Source organism: Acanthaster planci, linkage group LG08 (genome assembly GCF_054643075.1).
Source record: "Acanthaster planci isolate LZ-2023a linkage group LG08, COTS_SCS, whole genome shotgun sequence".
Taxonomy (NCBI): Eukaryota; Metazoa; Echinodermata; class Asteroidea; order Valvatida; family Acanthasteridae; genus Acanthaster; species Acanthaster planci.
Window position 1 is genome coordinate 5,696,162 of NC_141784.1, and position 27,898 is coordinate 5,724,059.

Here is a 27,898-nt window from a genome sequence, read left to right on the forward strand (position 1 = left end):
TTTGAGCCAATTGCTATGGGTTTTTTCATCGAACTTGCAAAGTGGATGATCCACGTTTTGAAAAAAATGAGATTTTTAGTCACCAATCTCTTGCTTTTACCCGACAACGATCACAACGTTCATGCTGTTTGGGTTTATCACACTGCCCCTGCGTCAGGCTGATGGTACCAGCTTACAGGTCACAGCATGCATGCAAGGACAGTCGCGTGATAAAAACAAGATACTATCCCCTGCCACTGAAAATGGTGGAACCAAGATGTGGACCAAGCTTTGCTATTAGTCGGCTCAATGCATGTGCAATGTGAAAAAAAAAGGCATGAACAGAGCGATAATCGTTGGGTAAAAACGAGAGACTGGTGACAAAAATACTCGGTCTTATGCTCTGAGATCCTCCTTCCACCCTTTTTAAGAACTATAGGTTATTCCAGTTTGCTGTCAAGGGAAAATTTGATTGAATAGGTTTCAATTGATTCCTAATTATTGCCTAATTTGCATATTTTTGCCATATTTGTATTTTATTTTAAAATTTTTTTCATTTTATTTTTCACTTAGTTCTTAGAGGTAATCATGTGGCCCTCTGGTAAAAATTTCAAGACTTTCTGTTGTTTACCTTCCTAGATACAGAATATGTGCACATTAATGAGCTGAACTTGGTCATTTTTAGCAGATTTCTGTCCTGTCCATTTTTGCAAAACTGACTTTTCCCTATTCTCCAGATGACACTTGCTCAAAATGAAATACATCTCCTCACTTGATTGACGGCGCCCTTGGAGTGAGCAGGAGTGTAATTTTGTTCCGCTTTACATCTCTTCTTATATCAAATAAAATCACCTCAAATCTTCACATATTTATGCCATCGACCCAGCTTGCCAAGAAACATCCACATGTACAGTTATCTTGCTACTTCTAGCTCAGGTTTGCCTCCAAAAAGGGACAAAAACACGTCTGTATGGGCTGAATCATCTACCGATTCTGAAGGTGCTAGTAGTACCGCCAATACCATACGTGTGTGATCCTGCAACCCTTGCAGAAGAGTCCGCCTCGGCTGCTAAGAATTCCTTGATGACTATATTTTCAAATGAGCTTCGAGACCTGAAATCGGGGATCATTCAGGAAAAGTTGGATCTTGTCTTGTTAAATCAGCAAGATCTCCTCTGCAGAATGAATGATATGGAATCACATCACTCTGATATGGAAAAATCGATCGCGTATACTTCTGAGGCCATCGTGCAAAGTGCAGGCTGAAAATAAAAATTTACTCTCCAAAAATTGAATAATATGTCTCTGCAACTTGAACATGCCGAAACAACACTTCAGCCACTTTAATGGACAATATTCTATCAACTATATTACTAACCTCAAAATCAGCAATTATACTATCAGATTTATCTGATCATTTCCCATATTTACTTCTTTTACATTTGCCCAAAACACCGTAACACCTGGTAATTAATTTGTCAGAGAATATTCTTGTGAAAATCTTTTGAATTTAATGATCTTGAGAAATCCTCTGATTTAAGTTTCATTTCTCCTCTTTGCCGACGACTGTAACCATTTTTACAGTCACAATGACCCAAATGCACTTTCTGATGTTGTCAGTTATGAACTATACAAAGTGCCAACCTAGATCACAGCAAACAATAAATACTCCATGCTCCATCCTTGAGGATGGAGGATGGAGCGGGAGTGAGAGTCCGTGCCACACTAGTAGGGCTATTAACACTACAGTACAGCCCTACATCCAACGTGTGGGGCTAATAAACACCAATATCTTGAGAATGCCTGGGAAGAATTCCATATACAAAGTTCACTGTAATATCGCGTAATTACTACTAAAGTATCCTTACTTTGATCGCTGAATGAAGACGATTCCAATAGGCATTGAAGAGCTGAACATCATAGGACAGAAATGTGGAGTTTTGGGCACACTTTTGGAGCTACACATGGACCAGGTTTACATCGACAGGCGGCCATCTTTGCTTCTGAAGAACATGGCGAATGCGCACGACGTGTGCGCATGAACCGAATCATATCCGGAAAGACCCATTATGTAACAGGGGTTGGGCTGCCACAAGCATTGAGGTAATTTTATGCATGAATCCGCAACACGAGGAGTGCAGAGGGCCGTCATCTGTCTGGATGGATCTACAAAGTTCACGAAATACCGCGCAATGTGCCCTACTGTACATGTACAATTTTTACTTGGGGGAAAATAGTGCGTGTTTTGCGACAATTTTTAAGTTGGAGGATTTGGTTAGAAGGAAAAAATGGGCCCAATTTCTTTTACAGACAGTTTGTAAGTTGGACAATTTGTTTAGAAGGAAAAAAGGGGCAAATTTCTTTTAGAGAGTGCTTGTCAGTTGGAGGAGTTTTTTTCTATATTTATACAGAGGGAAGGGGAAAAGGGAGCTGAAACCTGTCTTTAGATTATTGTGTGGCTATCTGCCAAGGCTGACAGCCAGAGCGAGATGTTGTGCGCTCTAAAATGTGAGGGGAGGCTTGTACAGGAGAAGAATATCCTTAAGGATTTGATTGAAGTGGTCTACTCCTGCATGTCGGCAGCGCCACATGTATTCGGCCAGGTAGAACCCAAACTGGTCGCTTCCACTGGTGTGGATAGTCACCTCTCTCACCAATTGCGCGTAAGACTCCAATTCTCGCTCATAGTGCATGTATTGCTAATGGATGAAGCAAGACTCCACCTGAGTTCTTATACAGCATTGGACTGAAATTCCTTCTTTCGTACGGCCGACTGCATTTCTACTTGTTCTTTCTCTCTTGGTTTACATAATACGACAGAGATAACTCACGTCATACAGTCAATTGTGCTCAGACATGTACCTTACCTAGTTGATTTCCTTTGGCACAACCTACTTATATTAACAACGGATAGCCACATTTATTTATATTTAAATATTCTAATTTATACAAATATTTGTGAATAATTACATATTCAGTTTAATAAATATTTAATTTTTTAAATATTCATCTTGACCTCATCGTGACCTCTCCTTAATTCAACCGTAACTTTATATGGAACATATCGACTTCCTCCGGCAACAAGCGCTCATGTGGCGTGGTCAGTTAGACTGCTGTATTTCTATACCTAACAGTTCTCTTCATTGCAGGTTTGATTCCCCTTTACGACACAATTTGGATTAAATGTATTAAATGTGTATACTAACTGTAATAATCCTTGTACTAATGACAGGAAAACTGTGGAGAAATAAAAGGACGGGATAGTGAAGGGAAAAGGAAACGGTAGAGGATATAGTACGGGAAAAAAAACGGCAAAAGGACTCACTTTTTTGGCTTTTTATTGCGTGGGGCCCCTTCTTTTGAAACCTGTCCCCCTAAGTTACTGAACCCCCTTTCACATCTCTATCCCCCCAAAATAAATGTCGCCCCTTTTTAAATCTGTCCTGGAGCAAAACTTTCTCCTAAAAAGTGAACTTCGTATATGGAATTCTTTCCGAATGCCTGCACCAATTTTACCGAGTTTGTGCTAAACTGCTACTATTCATGAACCTCATCCAAAAACCATGAAAAAAATTGCAAAAATACAAATCCAAAAAATCATTGACATCCCCTATTAACCCTAACCTTCCCCAACCACACAGAATTAAACAGTACTCAGAAGTAAAGTGTTTAATTCTGTGGGGATAGGTCTGGTAGGCCCATAACAGCTGGCTTTTGCATTGGGTTTGGCATACCTCAGAAAAACAAAGTCCAACTGTCTCCGTGCACAAAGTCCCATATGGGTGTTTAACTTAGTGTGAATGGGGAAGGTTAGGGCCAGCAACCACGGCAGCCCTTGGGGTTAGGGTTAAAAATCTAACATTATACATGTGTACACACTTACCAACTGTTTTCACCTTTGTCATTCCTTTGCCAACACAGTTCAAGGCAGCGATTGTTACACTAGGTTCCGAAAAACCCAATACCTTCCGCACAATGTCATCTACAGTTGGACGTAACTCTTCAAGGTCACGCTTCGACAAACCCATGAGGGCTGCCATATTGAAAATGGCCTCAGCTTACGTTTCCACTTAAATGTTACTGTTAATCTCAAGTTTGCAGGTCAAATATTTCTTACTCATATCACACTATTCATAGCTAAAACACATCAGCTTCACCTGAACTCGCTTGACAAACAATTTGGGTTTTCAATACACAGGAAAGATGTTATATAAGATGAAAAACGAAACACCCCGAACACGAACACATGCGAAGCCACACACAAGTACTGTGTTGCATGTGTGTTCATGCTGTGAGAGCGATAAAATAACCCATCGTTACATTAGGCACGATTCAATTGGATACAATTTTACGACGTTGAGAAATTATTTGCATCAAAGATTAAAACCAAATGAAAATCAAATAATTCGAACAAATCTCCTGCAGTATTTCTATATTGTACATTAAACTTGATTCAAATAGAAAAATAGAATCTAAAACAAGACAGAAAACTTTGCTCCAGCAAATAAAATATTAACCAATCAGCGTACGTGTAAGGAATTGAGTTGAACAATGGTGTGTCATAACATTATATGCATTGCATTAAATTGATTGTAGCATCTAAGAAGTGATATATTTACCTTATTTATCTGGGTAAAAAGTGTTGTTAACTGTCTAATTTATTTTATATTCAACAACTTTGACCTCTTTTCCTTTTTTTCTACTTGAAGTTAGCTTGGGTCTTCTTAATTGACATTGTTATGTAGTTTGTATCACCAAATTAAAGTTGTTCCCAGGGCTGCATGTGTATGCATTATAATACTGCAGGTGAGAATACGTGCTTGTGTGACAAGGTTGAACGACGGGTCACCGGCACCATGTACCACCGGTCACCGCGCGCTACTAGTCAGAGTCAAGTCTTGAAGAGTACTTGCTGCTTCAACTGTTGTTGAAGTTCCCGAACGCCGCACTGCCCTTTTCGCTGCTACTTGCAGGTAAAGTAATTACATTCTTGAGTGATATTATTTTAAATGTGTAATGTACGCTTCATAGATTTTGATATTCGTCTTCTGGGGCTTATTATTTTATTACGCGGAGATAACTTTCCTGCAGATTTGCCCTTTTCAACGTCCCTGAGCTGACCATGTTGACGACACAACTTGAACTTGAACATGTTGAACTCCACAACTCGCACAAAACTCTTCACAACCAGGACAACTAATCTATTCGCAAGTCTCCAACATGTACAAGACCAGTCATGCCAGTCATTGGGTGAACAGTGACAAAGGAATGCTTTGGTCGCAGTCCATTCCCCAAACTTCAACAAACTCTGTTGTCAATAAGCTACTCTGGGAATGGAACCTACGTGTAGGCCTACATGTACTCAGTAGGCCTACTACCACCTAGCATACGATCTGCTCCTGATGTCAAGACATTCAAAAGTAGGATTTAACATTTGGACCTTCTCAACCTTGTACCAAAAGTGCACTTTAAAATTTAGTCAGTCTGTCCGTCACTCCGACCTGTGCGTGATAACCACAGAGGAGGTGTTTGCACAGTATAGAACCAGAACTTTTGTCTTGGCTCAAGGGTTCCCCCAGAGCCCTGAGGTAGCTACCCCAAAGTTTAAACATTAGGGGTACATGTAGCTTAATGACTTAGGCCTACGTGACTTACTCTGGTAAGCCCTACACTTGTTACCCTCATGTATGTACATATATATGTACCGGTACATGTGTACATGTAGGCCTAGACCTACATGTACGTTATGTAGGGGATGCATGTATTGTATGAATTCGACATTATTGCAGTCTTATTGCAACTTACTGGGACTCATTACTTGCACTATTGTATTGAGTACCCTAACATGCCTAATGTCATGAATGTAGTGTGGGGATACTGGGTAGTGCTTTTTGGTGGATTTTTTGTCTAGTGCCTTACTAAACAAATATTTTCAATTTTAAACCTCAAAGTTTGCAAATAAGGGCATCCTTTTTTAAATTCTGTGGTTGTCATTTCTGTCCAACCCTATTTTTTGGCTCCCGACCGGCTCGAAAAAAGCCTTTTATTCCCTACAGACCCTGCTAAGAGGATCTTGCCAATAAAAAAAAAGGAAGATGTGATGACCTGTACAAAAATAGTGCTGAAAATGTACATGTGCGATACGCTTTTGCCCAAACACCGCAGTCACGTTTGTCATATATTTATCTTTTTATGTTTATATTGAAACTGTTTTTATAACAGCATTGAGTTCCAGAGGACTCGTACCTTTTGTTGCACATTTTAGTCTTTTTTGTTTTATTTAAAACTTTTTATGACACTACAATTTGCAACCAGTTTCGTTAGTTCCATGACTTTTTCATGTGAAATTTCGTTGAGTCCACATTATTACTATTCATAAATCTTGAGTTCATACACCAACAACAAAGCTCTTATATCATATTCATGTACATGTATGAAATTTGATTTTGGCCGGATTGTCTGATTTTTTTGTAAATGCAAAATAAACACCTTTAAAATGCCCCCGAGGTTATTTTGTACAAGTTATGGTTGGGCATGATGATTGTAGGAAGTAAAATTTTTAGATAATAATGTTGGATTTTCTGAGAATTGTTCAAGTGCGTGTTAGGAAACACTCCGCTAAATTTTATGCCCAATTTCTAGACGCCACCATTTTTTTATTTCAGATTACATATCATAACCCTGAAATTGTGCACAAAGATTCAGCAGCATGTACATTAAGAAAGTAATATGGAGAAGTATTTTACTGAATGAATTTGAAATTTTTCAACAAAGAGGTTTGGCAACGTTGCATGAGAAATTCGAGGGAAACATTGATATGCCACACAGTAGGGAACTCCATTATGTAGGCCTAACATTACAATTTTGCTGCATCAAATTCATGAACATATGTACGGTTCACACTCATTTGGGCGATGAAAAAAGTCCCAGATGGTGATGGTCTGTTATTAAATATTCATGTAATTTTGTACAAAAATTTAATAATTTTTTGTTTCACCTTTCTATTTATAGCACTTGGTTTTATCTACATGTATATAAAAATTCAAACATTTTTCTAAACAGGAGAAATTAACAAGTAAATCCTCTGTGCAGAACCTTTTTATCAAAATGTGTTTTGAAAGTTGCAAAATTAACAAAAATAACATAAAGAATGCCACAAATTACACGTACATGTACATGTCCCATTTAGAGAACCTGTGAGTGTAAATGTTGTGAGTGCACACACTTCTGACTTTTCTGCTGTTCAACCTAAGCCATTAGGAATTAATTCAGAAGTAAAGCAGGCTAGAAAATGTGTTATCCAACAGAAGTGTTTTAATTTTTCTGTTTGTGAAGAAAATACATTTACGCTAGGTTAGAATGGAATTTGACTTTTCAAACTATTGGGTACTCAAATGATAATACTGTACCTTGGTAACCAGAACTAGAAAAGTAAGAGGAAGTGCACAAGAAGATAGATAAAGCCTGACTGTCATGTAACATCACTGTACGTGTATGTGTACACATGAACATGTCATGCTGCTGTATTTTATATTTCTTGTACCTGGCCTATAGAGTACCGAAGTGAATACGTCATGCGCACAATTAGTGTGTAAAAGGCATTAGGGCGAGAACCAGCGCGTGAACCAACACGCGCGCGTACTCCATTCGTTTGCACTGCACTTTCTGGTTCACAGTGACGTCGTACTTCGGTACTCTATAGAACATTCAACGGAGAGGAATATCCTACAATGAGTTCTTCCAAAATCAGTCGGGGTGAAGAAAGGATACATTCTTTTTCAAAGCTAATTGCCACACTGTGAAAAAAGTTGCTTGTATTAAATGTGAATGGCCGTAGAGTTAATGATGAGGTGGGTGAACTTCATGTAGGCCTGGGTGTACGTACATGTACAATGTACATGTGTGACACAGGATTGCTTGACGTGAGTTTATGCACTTATGCACATGTAAAGACCAGTGTACATGTACAGGTAGGCCATCGCATAAAAAATGATACTGGTATGACATGAACAGGAGACATGCTTGTAACAACTCTAGTGACTTTGTGCCTGCTACATCGATCGTAATGAGAAGGTAGGCAGACTAGGCATGAGAGAGGTATTGTCCAACCTGATTCATCCTCGAGATCTGTTCTTATAATTTACATGAAGCTGTCCTCAAGGCTCATTAATGAGTGTTTAACTGGACCAAATACAGTGACAAGGATACCTAGGGAGACACTTTTGTCCTCATACTGAAAATGGAAGAAATAAAAACCAAAATGCTTCCATATGGTACATGTGTGCTCGCTATTTCCATTAATTTTTTTCATTCAACTTCAGTTTCCATAAATATACATGATTTCCTTTAAATGGCATGATATCTGCTAACGATGACAGGAAATGGTGAACTTTATTATTACGAGGTTCTTCATTACTTCAGTTTCTATTGTAGCAGCATTTCCTAGAATTAAGTGTACAGTTGCCTGTACACTGTACATGCGTCAATGCAACACGTGCATCAGTGGAATACACGTGTACACGTACGTACATGTACTTTTTTTTACAACTGTTGACGCTGTATTAATTTCTGGGAATGTCTGTGTCATATCAACCATTTCACAGATACTTATAAATATCGCAGTTCAGTATCTCTGATTTCAGTACATTTGGGATATATTTATGAGACCAGTAGTTACACAAGGAAGGAATGCTGTCTGCTTTACACTGAAGGTAAGATCACTAATGTATAAATTGAAATTGGAGGATTGATTGTTCAGACTAATACATTTTTGATGGAAGTCTGTAAATACCTGTAGCCTGTAAATTACATATGCATTCAGGTTGAAAACAGTTACGATCACAAGATGCAGGTATTTTGAACTTACATTTGTATTGTTTGGAAAACACCTGCTTGTACTTGTAAACCATGTATGTACGTGTACAGTGCATTCACTCGGTATATTTACCCTATATCCTGGAGTATTTTGGTCTAGAGTAACCCTAACCCTCCTCAATCCTTCACCTGTTGGAGGACTGAGGAGTGTTAGGGTTAAGATTTCTTGTTTTTTGGTGTGCTTGATATTATACCTCATAGCAACAATTTGGTTATTGTTTGAACAGCATTGTGGGACACAGTACACTCACCAAAGATTTTTCCTTTCTTGTCAAGCAGACAGGGGACATTCCTTGTGTTAGTCAGATTGCATTAGATACGGATGAATTTCTAAGCCAAAAATGTTATTGTGACTTGTCCGTTTTCCTGATTGTAACTGAATACCCCAAAACCCAGTCTTAAGTAAGGTCATTTAGATGTTTGACAAGTCTTCTTCCCATTTTTTATTTTGATACCAGATTTGTATTTTGTTTAAGGATATTTAAAAAAAGGAAACTGCATTGTTTTTGTGCATATTGATATTATTTTCCAGAAACTAGTGTAAGTATTCAGCCTGGTTGTGGAATGGGGGGTTCACAAATTGTCGTGTTTATACCAGTGTGCTGTTGTAATGCTGGTGCACTGATTAAGTTGAAGAATTAGAGGATTTTTGGTGAGCTGCAAAGCAAATGCGAGCCTATGTAATACCAATTTCCGTCTTCTGTCCGTCCGGCCGTCCTGAAATGTTAAAGTCTCATATGGCATTAATGCTTTGAAGTGTAGTTTATGAGTGAAAAAATTATGAAAGTTGAATGCTAACATTTTGAGTTGTATTGTGTACCAGGGGTACTTGACCCTATAGTACATGGACTGTACATGTACTGTACATGTATACGTACATGTACATACTGAGAACTCCTGTCATGTACATGTACATATATAGACAGTGTTAGACACATACATGTACATTGTACAAACGTACACGTACACTGTACCATATATAGAGAAATGTAAGGAATGGGGGACTCCAAGTGAGAGATTAGGATGTTTGTTGGGGAGGGGTTCCTGTAGGAGGAGGATCATGGGGACAAAGTACTCTACATGTTTGTAGAAAGTGGATGAAATGCTGGGTAAGGTTGGTATAATGGTTGGGCTGGATTAGTGGGATGATGGGACTGCCAGAGTAAGAAGTCAAGGGAAATAGGGAATGATGGGCAGGGGTGGAGTAGGAGATGGATAGGATGATGGGGAAGGGGTGGAGTAAGAGATTGATAGGATGATGGGGAAGGGGTGGAGTAAGAGATTGATAGGATGATGGGGAGGGGTGGAGTAAGAGATTGATAGCATGATGGGGAGGGGTGGAGTAGGAGATGGATGGGATGATGGGGAGGGGTGGAGTAGGAGATGGATGGGATGATGGGGAGGGGTGGAGTAGGAGATGGATAGGATGATGGGGAGGGGTGGAGTAGGAGATGGATGGGATGATGGGGAAGGGTGGAGTAGGAGATGGATGGGATGATGGGGAGGGGTGGAGTAGGAGATGGATGGGATGATGGGGAGGGGTGGAGTAGGAGATGGATGGGATGATGGGGAGGGGTGGAGTAGGAGATGGATAGGATGATGGGGAGGGGTGGAGTAGGAGATGGATGGGATGATGGGGAGGGGTGGAGTAGGAGATGGATAGGATGATGGGGAGGGGTGGAGTAGGAGATGGATGGGATGATGGGGAGGGGTGGAGTAGGAGATGGATAGGATGATGGGGAGGGGTGGAGTAGGAGATGGATGGGATGATGGGGAGGGGTGGAGTAGGAGATGGATAGGATGATGGGGAGGGGTGGAGTAGGAGATGGATGGGATGATGGGGAGGGGTGGAGTAGGAGATGGATGGGATGATGGGGAGGGGTGGAGTAGGAGATGGATAGGATGATGGGGAAGGGGTGGAGTAGGAGATGGATAGGATGATGGGGAGGGGTGGAGTAGGAGATGGATAGGATGATGGGGAGGGGTGGAGTAGGAGATGGATGGGATGATGGGGAGGGGTGGAGTAGGAGATGGATGGGATGATGGGGAGGGGTGGAGTAGGAGATGGATGGGATGATGGGGAGGGGTGGAGTAGGAGATGGATGGGATGATGGGGAAGGGTGGAGTAGGAGATGGATGGGATGATGGGGAGGGGTGGAGTAGGAGATGGATGGGATGATGGGGAGGGGTGGAGTAGGAGATGGATGGGATGATGGGGAGGGGTGGAGTAGGAGATGGATAGGATGATGGGGAGGGGTGGAGTAGGAGATGGATAGGATGATGGGGAGGGGTGGAGTAGGAGATGGATGGGATGATGGGGAGGGGTGGAGTAGGAGATGGATAGGATGATGGGGAGGGGTGGAGTAGGAGATGGATGGGATGATGGGGAGGGGTGGAGTAGGAGATGGATGGGATGATGGGGAGGGGTGGAGTAGGAGATGGATGGGATGATGGGGAGGGGTGGAGTAGGAGATGGATGGGATGATGGGGAGGGGTGGAGTAGGAGATGGATGGGATGATGGGGAGGGGTGGAGTAGGAGATGGATAGGATGATGGGGAGGGGTGGAGTAGGAGAGGAATGGAATGATGGGATGGGGGGAGTAGGAGAGGGATGGAATGATGGGATGGGGTGGAGTAGGAGAGGGATGGAATGATGGGATGGGTGGAGTAGGAGATGGAGGGGATGATGGGGAGGGGTGGAGTAGGAGATGGATAGGATGATGGGGAGGGATGGAGTAGGAGATGGATGGGATGATGGGGAGGGGTGAGTAGGAGATGGATAGGATGATGGGGAGGGGTGGAGTAGGAAATAGATAGGATGATGGGGAGGGGTGGAGTAGGAGATGGATAGGATGATGGGGAGGGGGTGGAGTAGGCGATGGATCGGATGATGGGGAGGGGGTGGAGTAGGAGATGGATAGGATGATGGGGAGGGGTGGAGTAGGAGATGGATGGGATGATGGGGAGGGGTGGAGTAGGAGATGGATGGGATGATGGGGAGGGGGTGGAGTAGGAGATGGATAGGATGATGGGGAGGGGTGGAGTGGGAGATGGATGGGATGATGGGGACGGGGGTGGAGTAGGAGATGGATAGGATGATGGGGAGGGGTGGAGTAGGAGATGGATAGGATGATGGGGAGGGGGTGGAGTAGGAGATGGATAGGATGATGGGGAGGGGGAACTAAGAGATGGATAGGATGATGGGGAGGGGTGGAGTAGGAGATGGATAGGATGATGGGGAGGGGGTGGAGTAGGAGATGGATAGGATGATGGGGAGGGGGTGGAGTAGGAGATGGATAGGATGATGGGGAGGGGTGAGTAGGAGATGGATGGGATGATGGGGAGGGGTGAAGTAGGAGATGGATGGGATGATGGGGAGGGGTGGAGTAGGAGATGGATGGGATGATGGGGAGGGGTGGAGTAGGAGATGGATAGGATGATGGGGAGGGGTGGAGTAGGAGATGGATGGGATGATGGGGAGGGGTGGAGTAGGAGATGGATAGGATGATGGGGAGGGATGGAGTAGGAGATGGATGGGATGATGGGGAGGGGTGGAGTAGGAGATGGATGGGATGATGGGGAGGGGCGGAGTAGGAGATGGATAGGATGATGGGGAGGGGCGGAGTAGGAGATGGATAGGATGATGGGGAGGGGGTGGAGTACGAGATGGATGGAAAGATAAGGTGGATATGGGATTGGAGATAGATGGGATTAGGCATGGAGTCAAAGTAGGCATGGTACATGTAGATTTGGGATGCTGGGGGTAGAATTGTAGAGGATAGGATAATGGGGTTGGATGCAAAGAGCAAAACTGCACTTCCAAGGAATTTGAAATGCACCATCCATCAAACTCACAAATGCACTGCTTGTCTAGGCATCCAGGTCTAGTCTGACTGTACTAGACCCACATTCTTTAGGCATTCCTTTCTCCTGTAAAGAACTATCAAGCCTTTATACACCTGTCTCCCTTGTTGATGGTCTGTGTTGATTTACTTTCAGGGATTTGATTGCATCATCTTTATGAAGGGGAAAGAAAATAAGACATTTTTGTCCTTTGCCGTTGTCATCTGGATAGGCTCTCCCTTGGAAGACGGGAATTTAATTACCCTGATGACAGAATAGTGCATTCCAGAACAGGGTGGACTTCATTTGTATAACTTGGATGTCTCTTCACATATTACAGGAGAGAAATTCAAATTCATAAGAAGTTATAGTTAAGTACGTGTGCCTTGGTACCTGAGAGGTGGCATTACCTTTGATTCTTGGCAGATTAAAAGCTGATGACATTCAAGTGCTTCTTTTGTCCACTTTGAGCCATTATTCCTATTATCTTGACCAGCTATCGGTCATTGGGCTTGTGAATTTTTTTTAAAAAGTCAAGAAACAACAGACTTCTGATACATGGAATTAAACCCATTCTGTGAAAGCAGCAGCAAATACCCAATTCCCCAAATAGTTCCCTAAATTGGAATTAAATGTGCGTTACCAACATTTCAGAGCTCAAAACTTCTCCATGAGTCAATTCAATTCAACAACCATGGCAGAAGGAACATGTCTGCAGTGGACCTTCTCTGCAGTTTGGACATTTATTTTTGTCTTTCTTTTTCAAACAGTCTGCCGTTACTGTTAGAGTGGCCTCTACCACGCAGTCGTCACCATGGATATAGTGGGCAAGACAATGGTCAAGAACCAAGTGTCCAGCCTCTCCAAGACCATCGGTCTGTCCGGAGAGGACAAAGAGGAGGAGCCGTATGACTACAAACAAGAGCAGGAGGAAGAGGAGAGAGCTGCACAGGAGAAGTAAGGAACCTCAAGCCATTGCTTCCCTCCCCCATGAAATGGTTCAAATGCTTTGTAGCGTAGTTATAAATTTCCCAGAGAAATCCCTTGTCTGTTGAGAATTTTTTAATGTGTTACGGTGGCCTTTGGTGGCACACATTTTGAGTCACTGCAGAATTTCATTTGCCAATATCTATTCAAGGTGGAACACCGCTGTAACGAACATGACGGGGTCCACACTAAATGTTTGGCGTTGGGAAATTTACTGCCGAACGTTTCGTTGCCATGTTGAATAGTGCCCTCTCTTGTCTAACTGAAGTGCACCCTCTTGTGATACTATGGTTCGCTATTTTTGTGATGTTTTGCTATTGCATTTATGTTTAAGGTTTCTAAAAATGTATCTGTTAATTCTTTTGTTTTTTATTAAATCTTAAGTTACGAACTTGATTTCAAGTTTATCCTGAAAGTCGTGAAGCTACCACTCAGGATTGATCTCTGATGCATTCCATGGCGAATCTCGGTGGCTTGTGTATCAGCGGCGCCCTCTTTAGACTAATGTTAGTGCAATGCCACGGTGTTTCATGCGGTTTTCTTCCACACCCTATCATGCGGAGTCGCAAAACCAGTGTCCGTTTTATACTGTTAGCAGATTAACTGTGGGTGCCCTAGCCGTTACTAGAAGACAACTTTGAACAAGTGTGGACCAATGTACCCAGTTTCTCAGCTAGTTAATTACAATTAACTCTTCAACAACTAGTGGCTTTCCCTTCTAATCCTTTGGGAAATAATGGCCACTTGTCACTTTCCCGCATAAAAACCTGACTGTTTTATCATATTGACGTTCGGGAATTACAAACAGCAACTGCATAGTGTTCGGTAGGTTTTGTGCACAAAATATTGGGAGCCAAGGATGATGTTCGGTACAGCGGTGTTCGGTACAGCGGTGTTCGGTATAGCGACGTTCGGTACAGCTGAGTGTTTGGTACAGCGGTGTTCGGTATAGCAGCGTTCGGTACAGCTGAGTGTTTGGTACAGCGGTGTTCGGTATAGCGACATTCCACTGTAACCCCCTTCTAAAAAACGGACATCGAGGAGTTTTTTCAAGAAATTGAAATGTCATCCAGTACAGGCCAACTTTCACTATTATTGTTGGGCTTAATTTATTGGAAGGGAATACATGTAGGTTTGATGTCCTTGGAACTGATTCATTGAGCCTAATCGCTAGGCCCTTTTCGCTGGGGCACGTCGTCAATCCTTCAAAATCCTTTGACTGCCCTGCCCCAAAATGCATTCATCCTCAGTTCTCCAAAATCCTTCATTGTTCCTGGAATATGCTCCTTGGACGGGTGACCACTGCATGTACATGTATCTTGTCATTATGTTGAGGCAGTGCAAATGGTATCCCGAAGCAGTATGGGTGATTTCACATACATGTACAAGCTAGGCACAAATGTATGCATGGCTGAGCATAAACTATCAGCCGCATCTTCCATCCTTTAAAATCCTCCAAAAGTCGGCCGAAGTATTTTGGAGGACTGAGGGTAGTTAGGATTAACGACAATGTATTTCAATGAGTAGTCAGGAATAGTTTCTGCATTTTTATCAATTCTTCAGTCATGTCAGTACCTAAAGAGAAGCCAGCAGTCTGATTAAGTAAGACTTAATAAACTCTTTTTTATTTCTAATTTTAGATGTTCACCCTCCCCCTCAGAAAAAAATTAGGGTTGCACCACCAAAATAGAATAGGTCGGGTTTTTTTGGCCTGTCGTGTTGCATTCTTTCAATGTCTTCTTTTTTCACCTAGAGCCAAGCGTGATGAAGCTCAGCTAAGGAGGAAGGCAGACAGAGCCATGGAACGCAACAAAATGCGAGAGAAGTACGGCCTGAAGGAGTCGAAGACAGACCAGAAGCTCCTAGAGAGCAGGAACCAGCTGGAGAAGACATCACCCAAGGGCACAAGCAGACCCAAGGGCAAAGATGAAAGCAGCTGCCTGGTGATGTGAGCAGGCATGAGGCACAGTGTTACCATGGTTACAGACCTCAGGTATCATAAGATGGCTCAGAGTGGCCAAGACTAGATCATTCACAAGGCTGTAAGGATTTGGCAACTCAGTTTAATGGACCTTGTTTGCTGGCTTCTGCTAGTGGATTCCAGGAATTTGGCTTCTTGAGTAGAAAGGAATTTGTGTAATGTTGCTGCATGCCTGCACATAGAAGAAAGAAAGGCGTGCCAGGAGAAAGTTGCTCCAACATGTCCAAGGCACACCTGGAGTTAGTTAGTGAACAGGCCAAACATCTATGATCTTACTGATTGGAAGAAGCGAAATTAAAGAATTGTTGGAGCAGAAGTGAGTGATTTGCTTGTCATTTGAGCCAGAGTCTACAAGCTCTGCTTCTAAGACAGACATGACTGGGCATGAATTTCATCTCCCCTCTTTTCACCCTCTGAACTTCTCTTCCTAGGTTAGCGTATACCTAAGTTAGGTAGTATACCTAAGTTAGAGTAACCAGTGTTGTAGTCGAGACCAGACATGAGACCAGTTACAAGACCAGACTCAAGTTAACAGGCTGGACAAAAACAATTTTAATAGCTTGTGACTCAAATTCAGACCGGAAATTTTGTGCTGGTCTTGTGGGGTTGTGTGATCGTTTAATAAGGGGTCTAGACTATAACACTGCCTTTAGCACTCTACTGAACATTTAGTGTGCTATCAATGCAGTGTGGATTTGATGGGAACTTATTGCTGTGACCAAAACAATGCTTGTGTTGAGAACATTTTCAATCATGCAGTATATGAGCAGACACTGGTGTAATGTTTGATGGAAATTTTGCAACGGGTGATGTTAAGTTGAAAATATTTGGTTTGTTCTTTATCAACATAATTTATTGACTACGATTTTGCGTAGTGCCAGCCAACCCCAACAACTCCATGCTCAACTAGTGAAGTCCTCTGCACTTGTAAGCAGGGCCCAATTTCATGATTCTAACCTAGCAGGGGCTCCGCATATTTCATGGAGACTGTGAGCAGTAGGACACACTTACTGTGAAGGATGTATTTGCTGAACTTAATGACGTACATGTAACAATGGAAATATTCATGCGTGCCCATTTTTTTGTGTTAAGCACAGCTACTGTGAAATGCACATACTGTCAAGCAAATTTTTGTGTTATTGTTAACAAAAGAATTTGCTTGACGGTGAGTAGCGCTGTGAAATTAGGCCCTGGTGGTCATGGGTTCGAGTCCCACTGGAAATCATAAACACACAAGGCTTAACAAATTATGTTTGCAAAGGGCAGACCAAGTAAAATCACAATTGTTTTGAAAACTCTCAAGAATCACATGTGGTTAAATCTAGGCTAGAATTGAAAAAAAAAATGGATACAGCAGTTTTAAGCTTTTAAGAAGATTTTCTGCAGTGATCTTAGAGACAAGTAGGGAGTACAGTAGGTAAAGATAAATAACTTTTATATTTTTGGAATGGTGCTAGATGTTCATCAGCGTTTTTCCGTGTTTGTGCCTTAAATCTTTTCTGAAATTTATCCTTGATTCTGAAGATTTTTTATTTCAAATGTAGCATGTTGAAAACATACGGTACGTGTAACTACATTGTATATCAAGGAACCCTTGATAGTAATGTTTAAAAAGTGTGCCTTGAAGTGTCAGGAAAGATGGACATGTACATGTGTGACTTAGTCTTCCTTTGAATATACTTCTGGTGGATAAGAATTTAATTCAGTGTTTCAAAGCAAATATACACATGTATATATTTAATGGAGCATTGGCATTATATGTGATTGAGTTTAAGAGATTACAGATTGATAAATGATGTATTAGGGGTTTTTGTTTGTTGATTTGTTTGTACAGTATTTTTGATGATTTTGTTTGTTTTTTGCAAGGTTTTATTGGAACTATTGACAGTCTTGACTGGGTTTTTTTTATTTAATGAAAAGCAAATTTAACACACTTTGTGCCTCAAGCTAACGTGTACATTTTGTGAGTTTTTAGGATTAAAAATAAAGAAAAATTATTTTGGAATTCGTAAAATATTTATATTTATACACTACTGAAGAAGGAAAGTGCCATGTTAGAGATGACTGATAAAGTATGGCTTGTGTGCCTTTGTGCAAACATTGACATGGGCTGTGTTTATTTTAATAAACTTGTAAATAGAAATTTGTTATACGTGTAGGTGGGTAATTCCAGAAATTAGGGGTCCAAAAGTGTGACATTTTTGTGTCCGTCACATCTGACCTTTGATATTTGACATGGTATGACCGGAATTGATTTCAAACTATTGCTATTTGTTTAGCAGGTAATTTGCATTAATTCATCACTGACGGAAATTTTAAAATGCGTTCTGAACTTACAAAATCATATGCCAGATGTGACAGGGACACGAAAATAAAGTGAGCCCCTTTTTTTGGAATTGCCCAGGTGTTAAAGCCATGATAAGGATTGCTACATGTATGCCATGAAATAATTATAAGAAACTTGTAAAGTGATGATTTGGAGTAAGTCAGTTTGGTATTCTAACCACATTCCCATTGTAGGCCTGAGCTTGTGAATCTGCCATTTTGGCAATTTTCACTTGAGGGCGCACAGCAGATGAGCTCCAAGAACATGGCCCGCATCCTAGATGTGTACAGTTGAAATACCAAACTTGCTAAAATGTTGACTGGCGTGATTTTTGTAATCACAGAATGAATGATATGGTGGGTACATATGTGTACATGTGCAAGCTTCTATGCAAAGTAAAGCAGATAAAAAGTAAGGTGTGATAGTAATAATTGCAGCATTGTCTGCCCAGGAGAAGCCGGCTCTGAATTACATCAATTGTCTGCCTAGGAGAAGCTGGCTCTGAATTACATCATCTGGAAACAGACTACTAATTTATCAGCTTGACTTGAATTGATTTTGTTGGACAAAGGCTCAATAGGCAGTAAGAAGACCGTCTGTTTTTATTACATATTGCATAAAGTATATTACATAATTGTTTTCCTTTTTTTGTCCCCCCCAATAGTCTTCAAGGAAAAGAGTCATGTGAATTGCGGATTCTTTGTTACTGTGTGTTAATTTCCTTAAAGGGTACATACATGTATACCTCAAGAAATTAGATGAAATACTGAGTGTCTCCTTAAACTTGACTTCCCCCAGTTTTGGGATTACCCTCTCTTCACCTTGCCGAGTTTAAAGACTCTTACAGTAATAAAATGTCTAAACTACGGTTTCCTGATGACGCACAGGGCATACCATCCAAACTGTTGAGTACCCTCCGTTCTTTTCAGAACCACTGATACTCTGAAAGAGATATCCTTGCAGGGTGCTACCGTAAACTTCTTCACCTACTGAATTGGGTAGATTATAAGAGCTGGAACAAGTCAAGTTTACAAGGTTCCAATTGATGGAGTTTGTTAATTTAGCATGATTAGGGTTTTAAAAAAGGAGACTGCAGTATGTGCCTTGACGAAAATATTGGTGATGTTTTGAATGTATATTCACTCAAAATTATGCACTTTTGTATCAAGATGGACACCTTTTTCACAGCTTGTGTGAGGCACTTGGCTTCTTTATGCATGTGTACTTGTGTCTCATGCAAGATCCGTTCTTAGGAGAGAAGAAAACAATATCCAGTTTGTGAAAATGCTAGCCACAATACATGCACCTGTTCATTCCTTCACCAAGCAGAACTTGCACACAACAGATTTGCACAAGATATCACTTGCTGTGATAGAACTCGGAATTATGGAACAGTGACATGGACAGCCAGATATGTAAATATGTAGGCTTAAACTAAACTACAATTGTTTATTAACACAGTCTTCACTAGCACAAGGCAAGTCTTACCCTAGTGCAAAATTTTAACAGTTACAAGATGTACATGTAACAGTAGTTGAAATTCACTGTGTGTCATGTAATAGGTTCGCCAGTCCTTGAAGAGCTGAATATTAATACGAGATAAGAACTGGATCAAGATTATCGGACTGTCTTTATAAACAATACCAATAACATCAGTTTGACAATAATCATATTCATGTAACCATTTGTTTTTAAACATGGTGTCAAATATAACTTGGTGCTTTTAATTTTCTTGATTTGGTGAGGAAAAATTCCTTTTATATGCTCTTCCACAGTTGTTCAACCTCATTTGTTTTTAAAAATGGTGTCAAATATGACTTGTTGCTTTAAGTTTTCTTGATTTGGTGCGGAACAATTCTTTTTATACACTCTTCCACAGTTGTTCAACCTCATTTCTTTTGATATTCCACACATTGCTGCAAAGCTGAAGTATAATTTTGTAAAAAAAAATGGAAATTTTCTCTGAATATTCAGTATTGGATTAAATAAAATATGATTATAAATCTGAGTGTGGACTTGATGATTTCTGTCCAAAACAAGCCGTGATACAGACAGAGCAAAGGTTTTGTAGAACAAAATTGGGATCAAAATGTTTTTCAAAAAGTTTTTAACGTGATTTACGACAATAGCAGGCAACTTACAGGGGTGTAAACTGATCACAGATAATGGAGACGGGAGATATTTGTGTCCTTGTGCAGGGTATAACAATTTAGCAAGAATGAATATAGGTAGGAGAAATGAGTTGCTGAAAGTATAACAAAATCTATCAGGAGGGGATAAAATGCTAAAATGTAACCCCCATCCTACAAATCAAACATGAATAAAACTTGAAACACATGACCCAACCATCCTAGGTCCTTCAACATCCACCAGGAAATCTGCCCAATGGCCTGCGTTATTTTCTATGAATAAGAGTGATTTTTTTATAAATTTGGAGTAAGCCCTGAGACAGGTGCTACAGCCTTGACCAGGGCTTGAACCTCTTTGAACTTCGGATGTTTGGACTCGCCTAGTAACTGGAATATGACGGCTTCACTGGTGGTAACTATGACTCCGGCCTGCCGCAGTCTCTGCAAACAATAATGAGTTTGTTTACGGCTTTGCAAAGTGCAAATTGTAATGCCACTGTTTCACAGCAGCAAGCTAGTTTGGTACTCCAACTGAAGCGCATCTGAGGCTTTTGGGAAGCAGCATGCTCGCACGATAGTCTGCCCTATCAACAGTCATGCACTGACTTACTTCATGTGCTTCGTTGCCAAAAGACCTTGCTTTTTAAAATACCGAACTGGCTTATTGAAGACTTCACATTTAGATTGAGAAAAGATATTGATTGGAGGAGAATAGGATTCGAAATAGAAATCTGCAGGGTGCCATCTACGGGAGTGTCACCTCATGGTTGGGGTTTGTGACCCATGATCAAAAAGTAAGGAGGTTCACTCCTAAAAGATTCCAAAGCTGATGTGAGGCTGTCTGAATCAGGTGTCTACTTGCTTTGGCTTAGAATTTGTCACTGGCCCAGTGCAATTAAAAGCCATAGCTGTAGACAACATCACCTGCTTCAGATGTGGACACTGTTTGCCGGAAGAAACAATGGGTAAAATCCCGATTTGAATTAGGACAAAATGTTCTGCAGAAACAGGTCGCCAAAAATGACCCAGTATGACAAAACCCACAGAAATGTTGCAAACAATACCCAGAAATAGAACCATTTTGGCTCGGATGTTATTACAGAACATGAAAGTATGGTCCGACATTGGCTATTCTCTGACCACTTTTGGTATTTGCCAAAAGGCAGGTGTGCTCAGACAAAATGACCGAAGGAAAGAAGCCAGAAAAACAAAATCCTGTGCGTGTGTTTTTAATATGGCCTTTGTGCTTGTGACATTTAAGTTCCCCAAGTGTGTTCTCGTGACCCTGGTACCTGATCAAAAACCAATAGGGCAGAATGAAATTGACAGCACATGTGAATTTTTGTCTGACCACTTTTCAGCCTCATATCACACAATGTTGTCACCTCTGTTTACCTCATACGCAAACTGTCGATCCATCATACTCCTTGACGAGCAGGCATCAGCAACTACGTGAACATCCAACCCCTTGGCTAGCAGATCAAGGGCAGTTTGCTGAACACACACATGAGCCTGGAAAATATGAATCCAGCTTTTCTAAACTTATCGTCCAACAAAGTAGTTGAGCCCATCATAAGTCCTTTCACAACACCTGTCCGAGCTCGGAGGGGGATCGGTAACAAGGGAAATGCGTCAATCACAGTTCATTCAAGTACCCTGAGACTTTGGTAGGACAGGATGACTTGTGTTGGATTTGCAGGGACTTGTGATGAACTCAGTTACAACACTGTCTTCCAATGCAGAGGATTTCTGAGATGCATATGACCAGCAGGTTTAAAGAACAAATGGTTGACTCTAAATTTAACTTCTGATTGATATGTAATTCTTTAGAGATGAAAATGAATTTGATTCAGTTCAATGTTATCCAGGAGACATGTTGGGAGTTAGTGCATATAAATGATATATTGCCTGTTTAAGGTATTCAATAATTTTTTCCAACCAGCAGTAATTATAAAATGCTACCATGAGGAGAATAGGGTACAACTTTTGAAGCCTAAATTGTTCAAGAAACCGATTAAATATTAGTGGAATCTGGAAGGATAAGGTTTCAAGAGATCATGAATGAATTGTGCGAATAATTGTAATCTTTGTAGTTTAACCTTTTCTGACCTCAATCCCAAAGAGAACGACTGATTTCACGTTTGGTCGCTTCTGCAGTTCCTCTTCCACAGGAGGTAAGACCATAGAGAACTTGGTCTTTGGGAACACTCCCACTGCGTGAGTAATGTCCAGATCTGACACAGTGCTTCCAAGGCCTTTGGGATACTGTTATTTCACAGGGAAGAAACAGTGATTTTGTAAGGTTCAAGGCTGTAAGAACATTAAGTTAACCCTCCTATGCTAAGATGCATTCTTGACACAGTTGTCATATCAGTCAAAATCAGTCAAATTTCCCATATGTGTCTGTGTACTGGGGGAAATCAATTGGGAGGCATTTTTGACTGTTTTTGATGGTTAAAACAGAAGGAGGGTTAGGTGATTCTAACACTGTATGCGTGACTTTAACTGAGCAGCTTCGGAGTGTTTTTGGACTGTCAGTTTCCACTTTGGAAGCTTGTGACTCTGTCTTCATAGTGAGCAAAGGTATAGGTAGAGGAAAAACTATGTTGACTGGACGGAATTTTCCTGTTTACTTTTCAACAGCTAAAGACCTATCCGAGATAGTCCTTTGTGTGATCTGAAATCAATATCTCTACAATATTAAGAATATTTCTAATGCATTGGAGTGATATCGAGAGACAAGAGAAATGCATGCTGGTCTCTCCTATTAAGAGATCCTTATGGCTTAAGACTAGTAGCAGTGAAGCAACCAGCACAAAGCTCACCTGCTCTGTAACAATAAGAGGAATCTCTAGAATCTTTGAAGTCACCGTCTGTAAAGAGACAACAGTTACTACTGACTATGTACCAATAGCAGTTTACAATCTGTCCACAGAGGAATGAAGTATCCCCATGTGAGGTTTTTATATAACCCATTTTTTAAAATTGTCACAATTTCCACAAGCCTAAGAGATAAACAACAAAAAGGCATTTGGACAAAAATTGGTGGTCAGGCAAATCTTCCGTTGATTAAATAAAATGTCATCCACAACCTCTGGCAACTTTATCACTGAAAACCAAGTTAGGTACAGTTGTGCACATTCTCAAAGTTACCCAGAGAGGCCTATGCCTGAGGAAACACATAGCATTGAGGGATAAATGATGCATCTTTAGTTGTGCATGCATTTTGAGCTTGGTTTCATGATGCCACTTGCTGTGGTTTCCAACATGTTTATCATTCTGAACATATTGTTTAAGGTTGCAACCTCCCAAAATGATACCATAAAGTCATCAAATCCTTTTCCCCCAGAAAAAGAAGACACAGTTATGATTGCAACTATATATACAGTATCTGCACTGTACATATGAAGTTTGCTTCCATGGTGCACTTGTTCAGTCTTTAGATTAATTGACCATACGTACATGCATGAAATTGATGGATCCGTAACTCCAAAGACTAGGGTTTTTGTCTGATCACAAGATTTTTGCAGATGATTCACGATGATTTGGGGGCTTTGTATATGGAGGGAGTACTACAGCTTTGGAAAAAATTTCATACTCCTTGGCCACTTTCACAGGAGTACATGTACGCCGTATTTGTTTAAAGACTAATCATGAGCTACAGACATGACAGACCTGGAAATCATTTGAAGTTGAACGCGCTGTCTTTTGAAAAAGTTGAGATAAATTTGGAGGCCACTATGATTAGAAAAAACAAGGTACAAGGGAAAAACTTTTTGCAGCTTTTAAGTGACATGGGAAGAGGCCCCTTCCTGGAAACCTGTCCCCCTACCCCTAGAACTGTCATGGGATGTCGGACAACTCCACTGTTTGCCAACTTGACTTCGGGCAACTCAACTTTGAGACAACTCGACCGTTTGCCAAATTGTCCATTAGGCCAACTCGACTTTGACAGAGAGACAACTTGACCAGTGAGATCTCTTCACATAATACAGTCATTTTCCCTGTTTAAAATCGCGAAATTATTCGATCAGATTGCAGCACTACAAAAATCTTTAAACTCCACCTTGTGTGATAGAAATACCACCAAATCAGTTTCAAATTTAAACTTTTAATTCGGACGTACAGGATCGACGAAAATGGTGACTTTTTTCTCGTCTTGGATCGGTTTCTGGAAAGTAACCATGCGAGCGGCAAATCCATTTTCAGACAGAACCATTGTAAAAAGCTTATTTTCTAATGAAAATTTCTCAGTTTAGAAAAACTTGGTTCATAAATAAGAATTCCAATGAATTAAAAAAAATTTGATCTTGTGTAAATTTCGACTCAACTTTTTCAGCTGCACAGCACGAGCCATCAACAATACATGTGCCTTGTACCGCACAGTTGACGTACGTCACATGCATTTCTGCAACGTCCGTATAGTGAGATGAGTTCACAAAGTATATTGCGTGCATGCACTTAATGCGTGATCCAAAACTACAAAACAATATGCGTTAGTTTTCGACCAGTTTTAATAAAACCCAACTTTGAAAGTCATTTTGATTAAACAGACATTAGATGCAAAAGTTTGTATTTAGTTAAAGTATTTAGGATCACTCGTAGTGAGTGACATGTATGACCCCATAACAATGCATCATTTTTTTCCCGCTACCATTCCAAAATGTCACAGTGCGAATCAGACTTCTGGCCAAAATTTCTTTTATAGAAATTTTTTGAGAGCACGTTTTGTTTACGAAGTTTACATCTCACTTTTTAACCAGAACCTGTCTGAGAACGTAGAACTGAAAGAAAACACTGAGGAGGTAGGTTTTTATTTCAAGCACTCCGGAACTAGGAAAACAACTAGGCCTCCGGGCCACATACGTGCAGTGTGGGTGCAAGCTCGATTGATTGCACAATGATTGACTTACTACAGCCACCATTTTTATAAATAGCTCAAAAATTAGGCTTGTCTATCTACAAGTACTAGTAGTACATGAAATTCCATCCCATCATTAAGGCATAGGTCCCCTACATGTAAAGTATTTTACACCGTGGCCTCAGCAGACGACGGGGCTGAGCGGACGACTTGTCTCAACGGTCGACCTGTCTCTCCCTTTTACGCACGGACGGTCCAGTTGTCTTAACGGTCCAGTTGTCTGAAGTCGATTTGGCAAACGGTCGAGTTGTCCGGACCCCCTGTCATGACTGTGGGATTCGACGTCTGCTGCGCTAACGCGGGTAGCACAAAGTCAAACACGACGCGTGCGTTGGGCCTGACCAGTAGGCCTATTTGTTGAATTATTCGCCAATTATAATCTTACCAGCCTCTTTGAAACTTCAACTATATCTGAGAAGTACTGAATAGCAGGTTTGAATTTTTCCTGCATATCGCACAAGAAAAATACTGTAGATTCAGCGGCTAGGTTTCCCAAACTTTTCGTGGAGGCTGCCATGTTGATTTTGTAATGTTTAAGCTCTGTCGAAAGAGGGCGCTATTACACTTTACAACAATAGTGTCTGATAAAATGCTCACTACTTTATGATGACGGTCGTCGTGTCGGGGACAAGCCAGGGTCATTAATTTCCATTTTGGAGAGTAACTTATCACCAACACACAATAATTAATCTCCCCAAAAGTTTCAGTTGACATTAATACGAAGTTTTGCTCAAACTATACCGTAAGCCACAGAACAGGTCCTCGGCTTATTATTTCTTGGGTACTAAAATCGGCGGGTCACAAACCGAACTCCTTAAATTGCAACTTCCGATTTTTGCCTCAGGAAAGTTTATGGTATTTGTCAGATTAATAAACACCACAACCAACACTTCCTTGTTTTAATGGATGCGTGATAGTAATAAAATCGATGGTAATGTCGCCGTTCAGGCATGCAAACGGTTATCAATCTTTTCACTTTAGCCAAGTTGCACGTAAAGATGTCAAAAGGAAATTGGGTATTAAATTTTATTTAAATGACACAAACATCATTTGACAGGGGAGCATGCCGTGACTTTGGTATTATACGTCTACTTTTTGTTTACCCTTCACCAGAATTTTTTTTTCAAGAAAATTCGACCAAATCCTCCAAAAATACACGCGAGCAACGGAACGAGTTTCTCCACAGCGTGATAATCAACCAACGGCGCCGCTGCACAGAACAAGAGCGCCCTCATTTATTTAACTTTTATTTGACGATAAATTTAATTTAACATTTCTTATAGTTAACAAACAGATTGGGGGAATGCTTACCTATAAAGGATCAAGTACTTACATGTACGTAAAGAAATGACCCTTGAACGGTTGTGCATGGCTTTTGTTCAACAGGGATAAATATCATGAGTAGACCCGTTATAGTAGTCGTGACATTACTAGTACATGTATTTGTAGTTTGGTTTTATTTCGTTCATCTCGTGGTCTGACGGCCCAGTTGCATGCATGCTAGCTTTTGTGCTGTAGGAGTTACCGGAAAAATGGCTGTGCATTCCATGCACAGGCTCTATTTCCGGCGATGATGAACACAATATATAGGCCTACATCCTTTCCCCGCTAAAGGGGCAACCACTCGACACAGACTTTTGCAATGAACCACAATAAACCCAACATCCTCTTTGAACCAAATCGCCTCACCCTCAAGCCAAACCCAGACACACGGGTTATCTTCTCACAGACTCTGCCCGAATTGCCTCATATTTTGGTCCTACAGAATGTGTGGTCAGTAGGTGACAGTCGGTACACTTTACCACAACTTGAAATCAAGTCTATGAGACCGCCAGAAATAGAAATGACGCCATTTAATTCTGCCATACGCTGATGATAATGGAGATCGGCGATTAAAACCAGACTATTTTCGAAATGAGCGCACGTGGCGGTTTGGGTGAGAATGCATAACTTCCTTCAGCTAATACCACCTTAGAAGACGTTCAACATCCTGCAGTGAAATGTGGTGCAGACGACGGATGGTTTCCTACGCCGCTGTCGGCCATGCCCCGAGACACTCGCTGACTGGTATTAACTGTGACAGAGGTCATTTCGGAAAAAAAGTCACAGTGACAAGTTTTACTTTTAGTTGCCCGAGTTCATTTCAATGCCCGTGTTGCTTTCCATTCTACTGCATGAGGACTTGCAGCTTTTGCCTGCACAACCACCCCCCCAAAAAAATGAAGTCCGTGGCATCATAATTTTGAGACCCCCTGCTTAATGACCGAGAGTTACTTCATCAACTTAATCTGTGTCGAAATCTCCTGTTCTTTTTTGTCCTTGCAGATAATTTAATAGTAGTCCCGGATTCTCAGACCGCCTTAGGATGAGGGCTTGTTTCCAACTGGCTGCTACAATTCTGCGACAGTATGATTAAGACCCCCCCAAAAAAAGAAGTTGCTAAATTATGCAGGTTTTCTGGGCACGCAACCATCGTGTAGTTGTGATATTCGTGTCGTGTACTGATTCGGGTCATCAGTTGATTTCTCTTCTTGTCATGTCGCCATTCTGTAATCTACCTCGGCTACAGTTGAGGAGACATCTGGCCAGTCATGCTACCTGGCGACAGACCTTGAAACCATCGCAGTAACACATCTCGGCTGCTGTCACCACAATGACTCGTCCTTGACTCAGTGGAGGCTAAATGGCTTAATGGATTAGCTTGGGTGTGACCCAATCAAGAGAGGAGTTTCAAAAGACGAACATGACCGCGCCTATCTTCATAACAAGTCGGTTCAAATTTGCTTATAATACGATTCTGGTCTACCCAACAGCGGATTCTAGAACAGGTTTTTCGGGAGAGGGAAACAAGCTTGGGT

At 41.2% G+C, this 27,898-nt stretch overlaps 3 protein-coding genes across 16 annotated transcripts in view; 1 reads left to right on the forward strand and 2 right to left on the reverse strand.

The window, feature by feature from the left end:
- The window catches only part of LOC110974538 (U4/U6 small nuclear ribonucleoprotein Prp3-like), a 104,713-nt gene extending 100,452 nt beyond the window's left edge, over positions 1 to 4,261 (reverse strand). For all 12 annotated transcript variants that reach the window (XR_015426086.1, XR_015426083.1, XR_015426088.1 and 9 more), the window contains exon 1: positions 3,863 to 4,261. Coding sequence is in view for 1 of the 12 variants with exons in the window: in XM_087139568.1 (XP_086995694.1) it covers positions 3,863 to 4,019 (157 nt within the window). In the remaining 11 variants the exon portion in view is untranslated. The remainder of the gene's footprint in view (positions 1 to 3,862) is intronic.
- A 552-nt stretch (positions 4,262 to 4,813) lies between these two features.
- On the forward strand, positions 4,814 to 19,993 carry LOC110989647 (uncharacterized). Of its 2 annotated transcripts, none has more exons than XM_087140211.1 (3): positions 4,814 to 4,952; positions 13,467 to 13,653; positions 15,437 to 19,993. In XM_087140211.1, the coding sequence occupies exons 2-3, from the start codon at positions 13,511 to 13,513 to the stop codon at positions 15,633 to 15,635; spliced, it is 342 nt and encodes a 113-aa protein (XP_086996337.1). In that variant the 5' UTR covers positions 4,814 to 4,952; positions 13,467 to 13,510; the 3' UTR covers positions 15,636 to 19,993. The 2 variants fall into 2 exon arrangements, with proteins under 2 accessions (XP_086996337.1, XP_086996336.1); XM_087140210.1 differs by lacking the exon at positions 4,814 to 4,952 and adding an exon at positions 8,537 to 8,690.
- Positions 19,405 to 26,521, reverse strand: LOC110989646 (isochorismatase domain-containing protein 1-like). Of its 2 annotated transcripts, none has more exons than XM_022254191.2 (5): positions 26,374 to 26,521; positions 22,945 to 22,992; positions 22,229 to 22,384; positions 21,515 to 21,631; positions 19,405 to 20,560 (listed from the first exon to the last, which is right to left on the reverse strand). In XM_022254191.2, the coding sequence occupies exons 1-5, from the start codon at positions 26,437 to 26,439 to the stop codon at positions 20,414 to 20,416; spliced, it is 534 nt and encodes a 177-aa protein (XP_022109883.2). In that variant the 5' UTR covers positions 26,440 to 26,521; the 3' UTR covers positions 19,405 to 20,413. The 2 variants fall into 2 exon arrangements, with proteins under 2 accessions (XP_022109883.2, XP_022109881.2); XM_022254189.2 differs by lacking the exon at positions 26,374 to 26,521 and adding an exon at positions 25,426 to 25,590.
- Between the last annotated feature and the right edge of the window lie 1,377 nt (positions 26,522 to 27,898).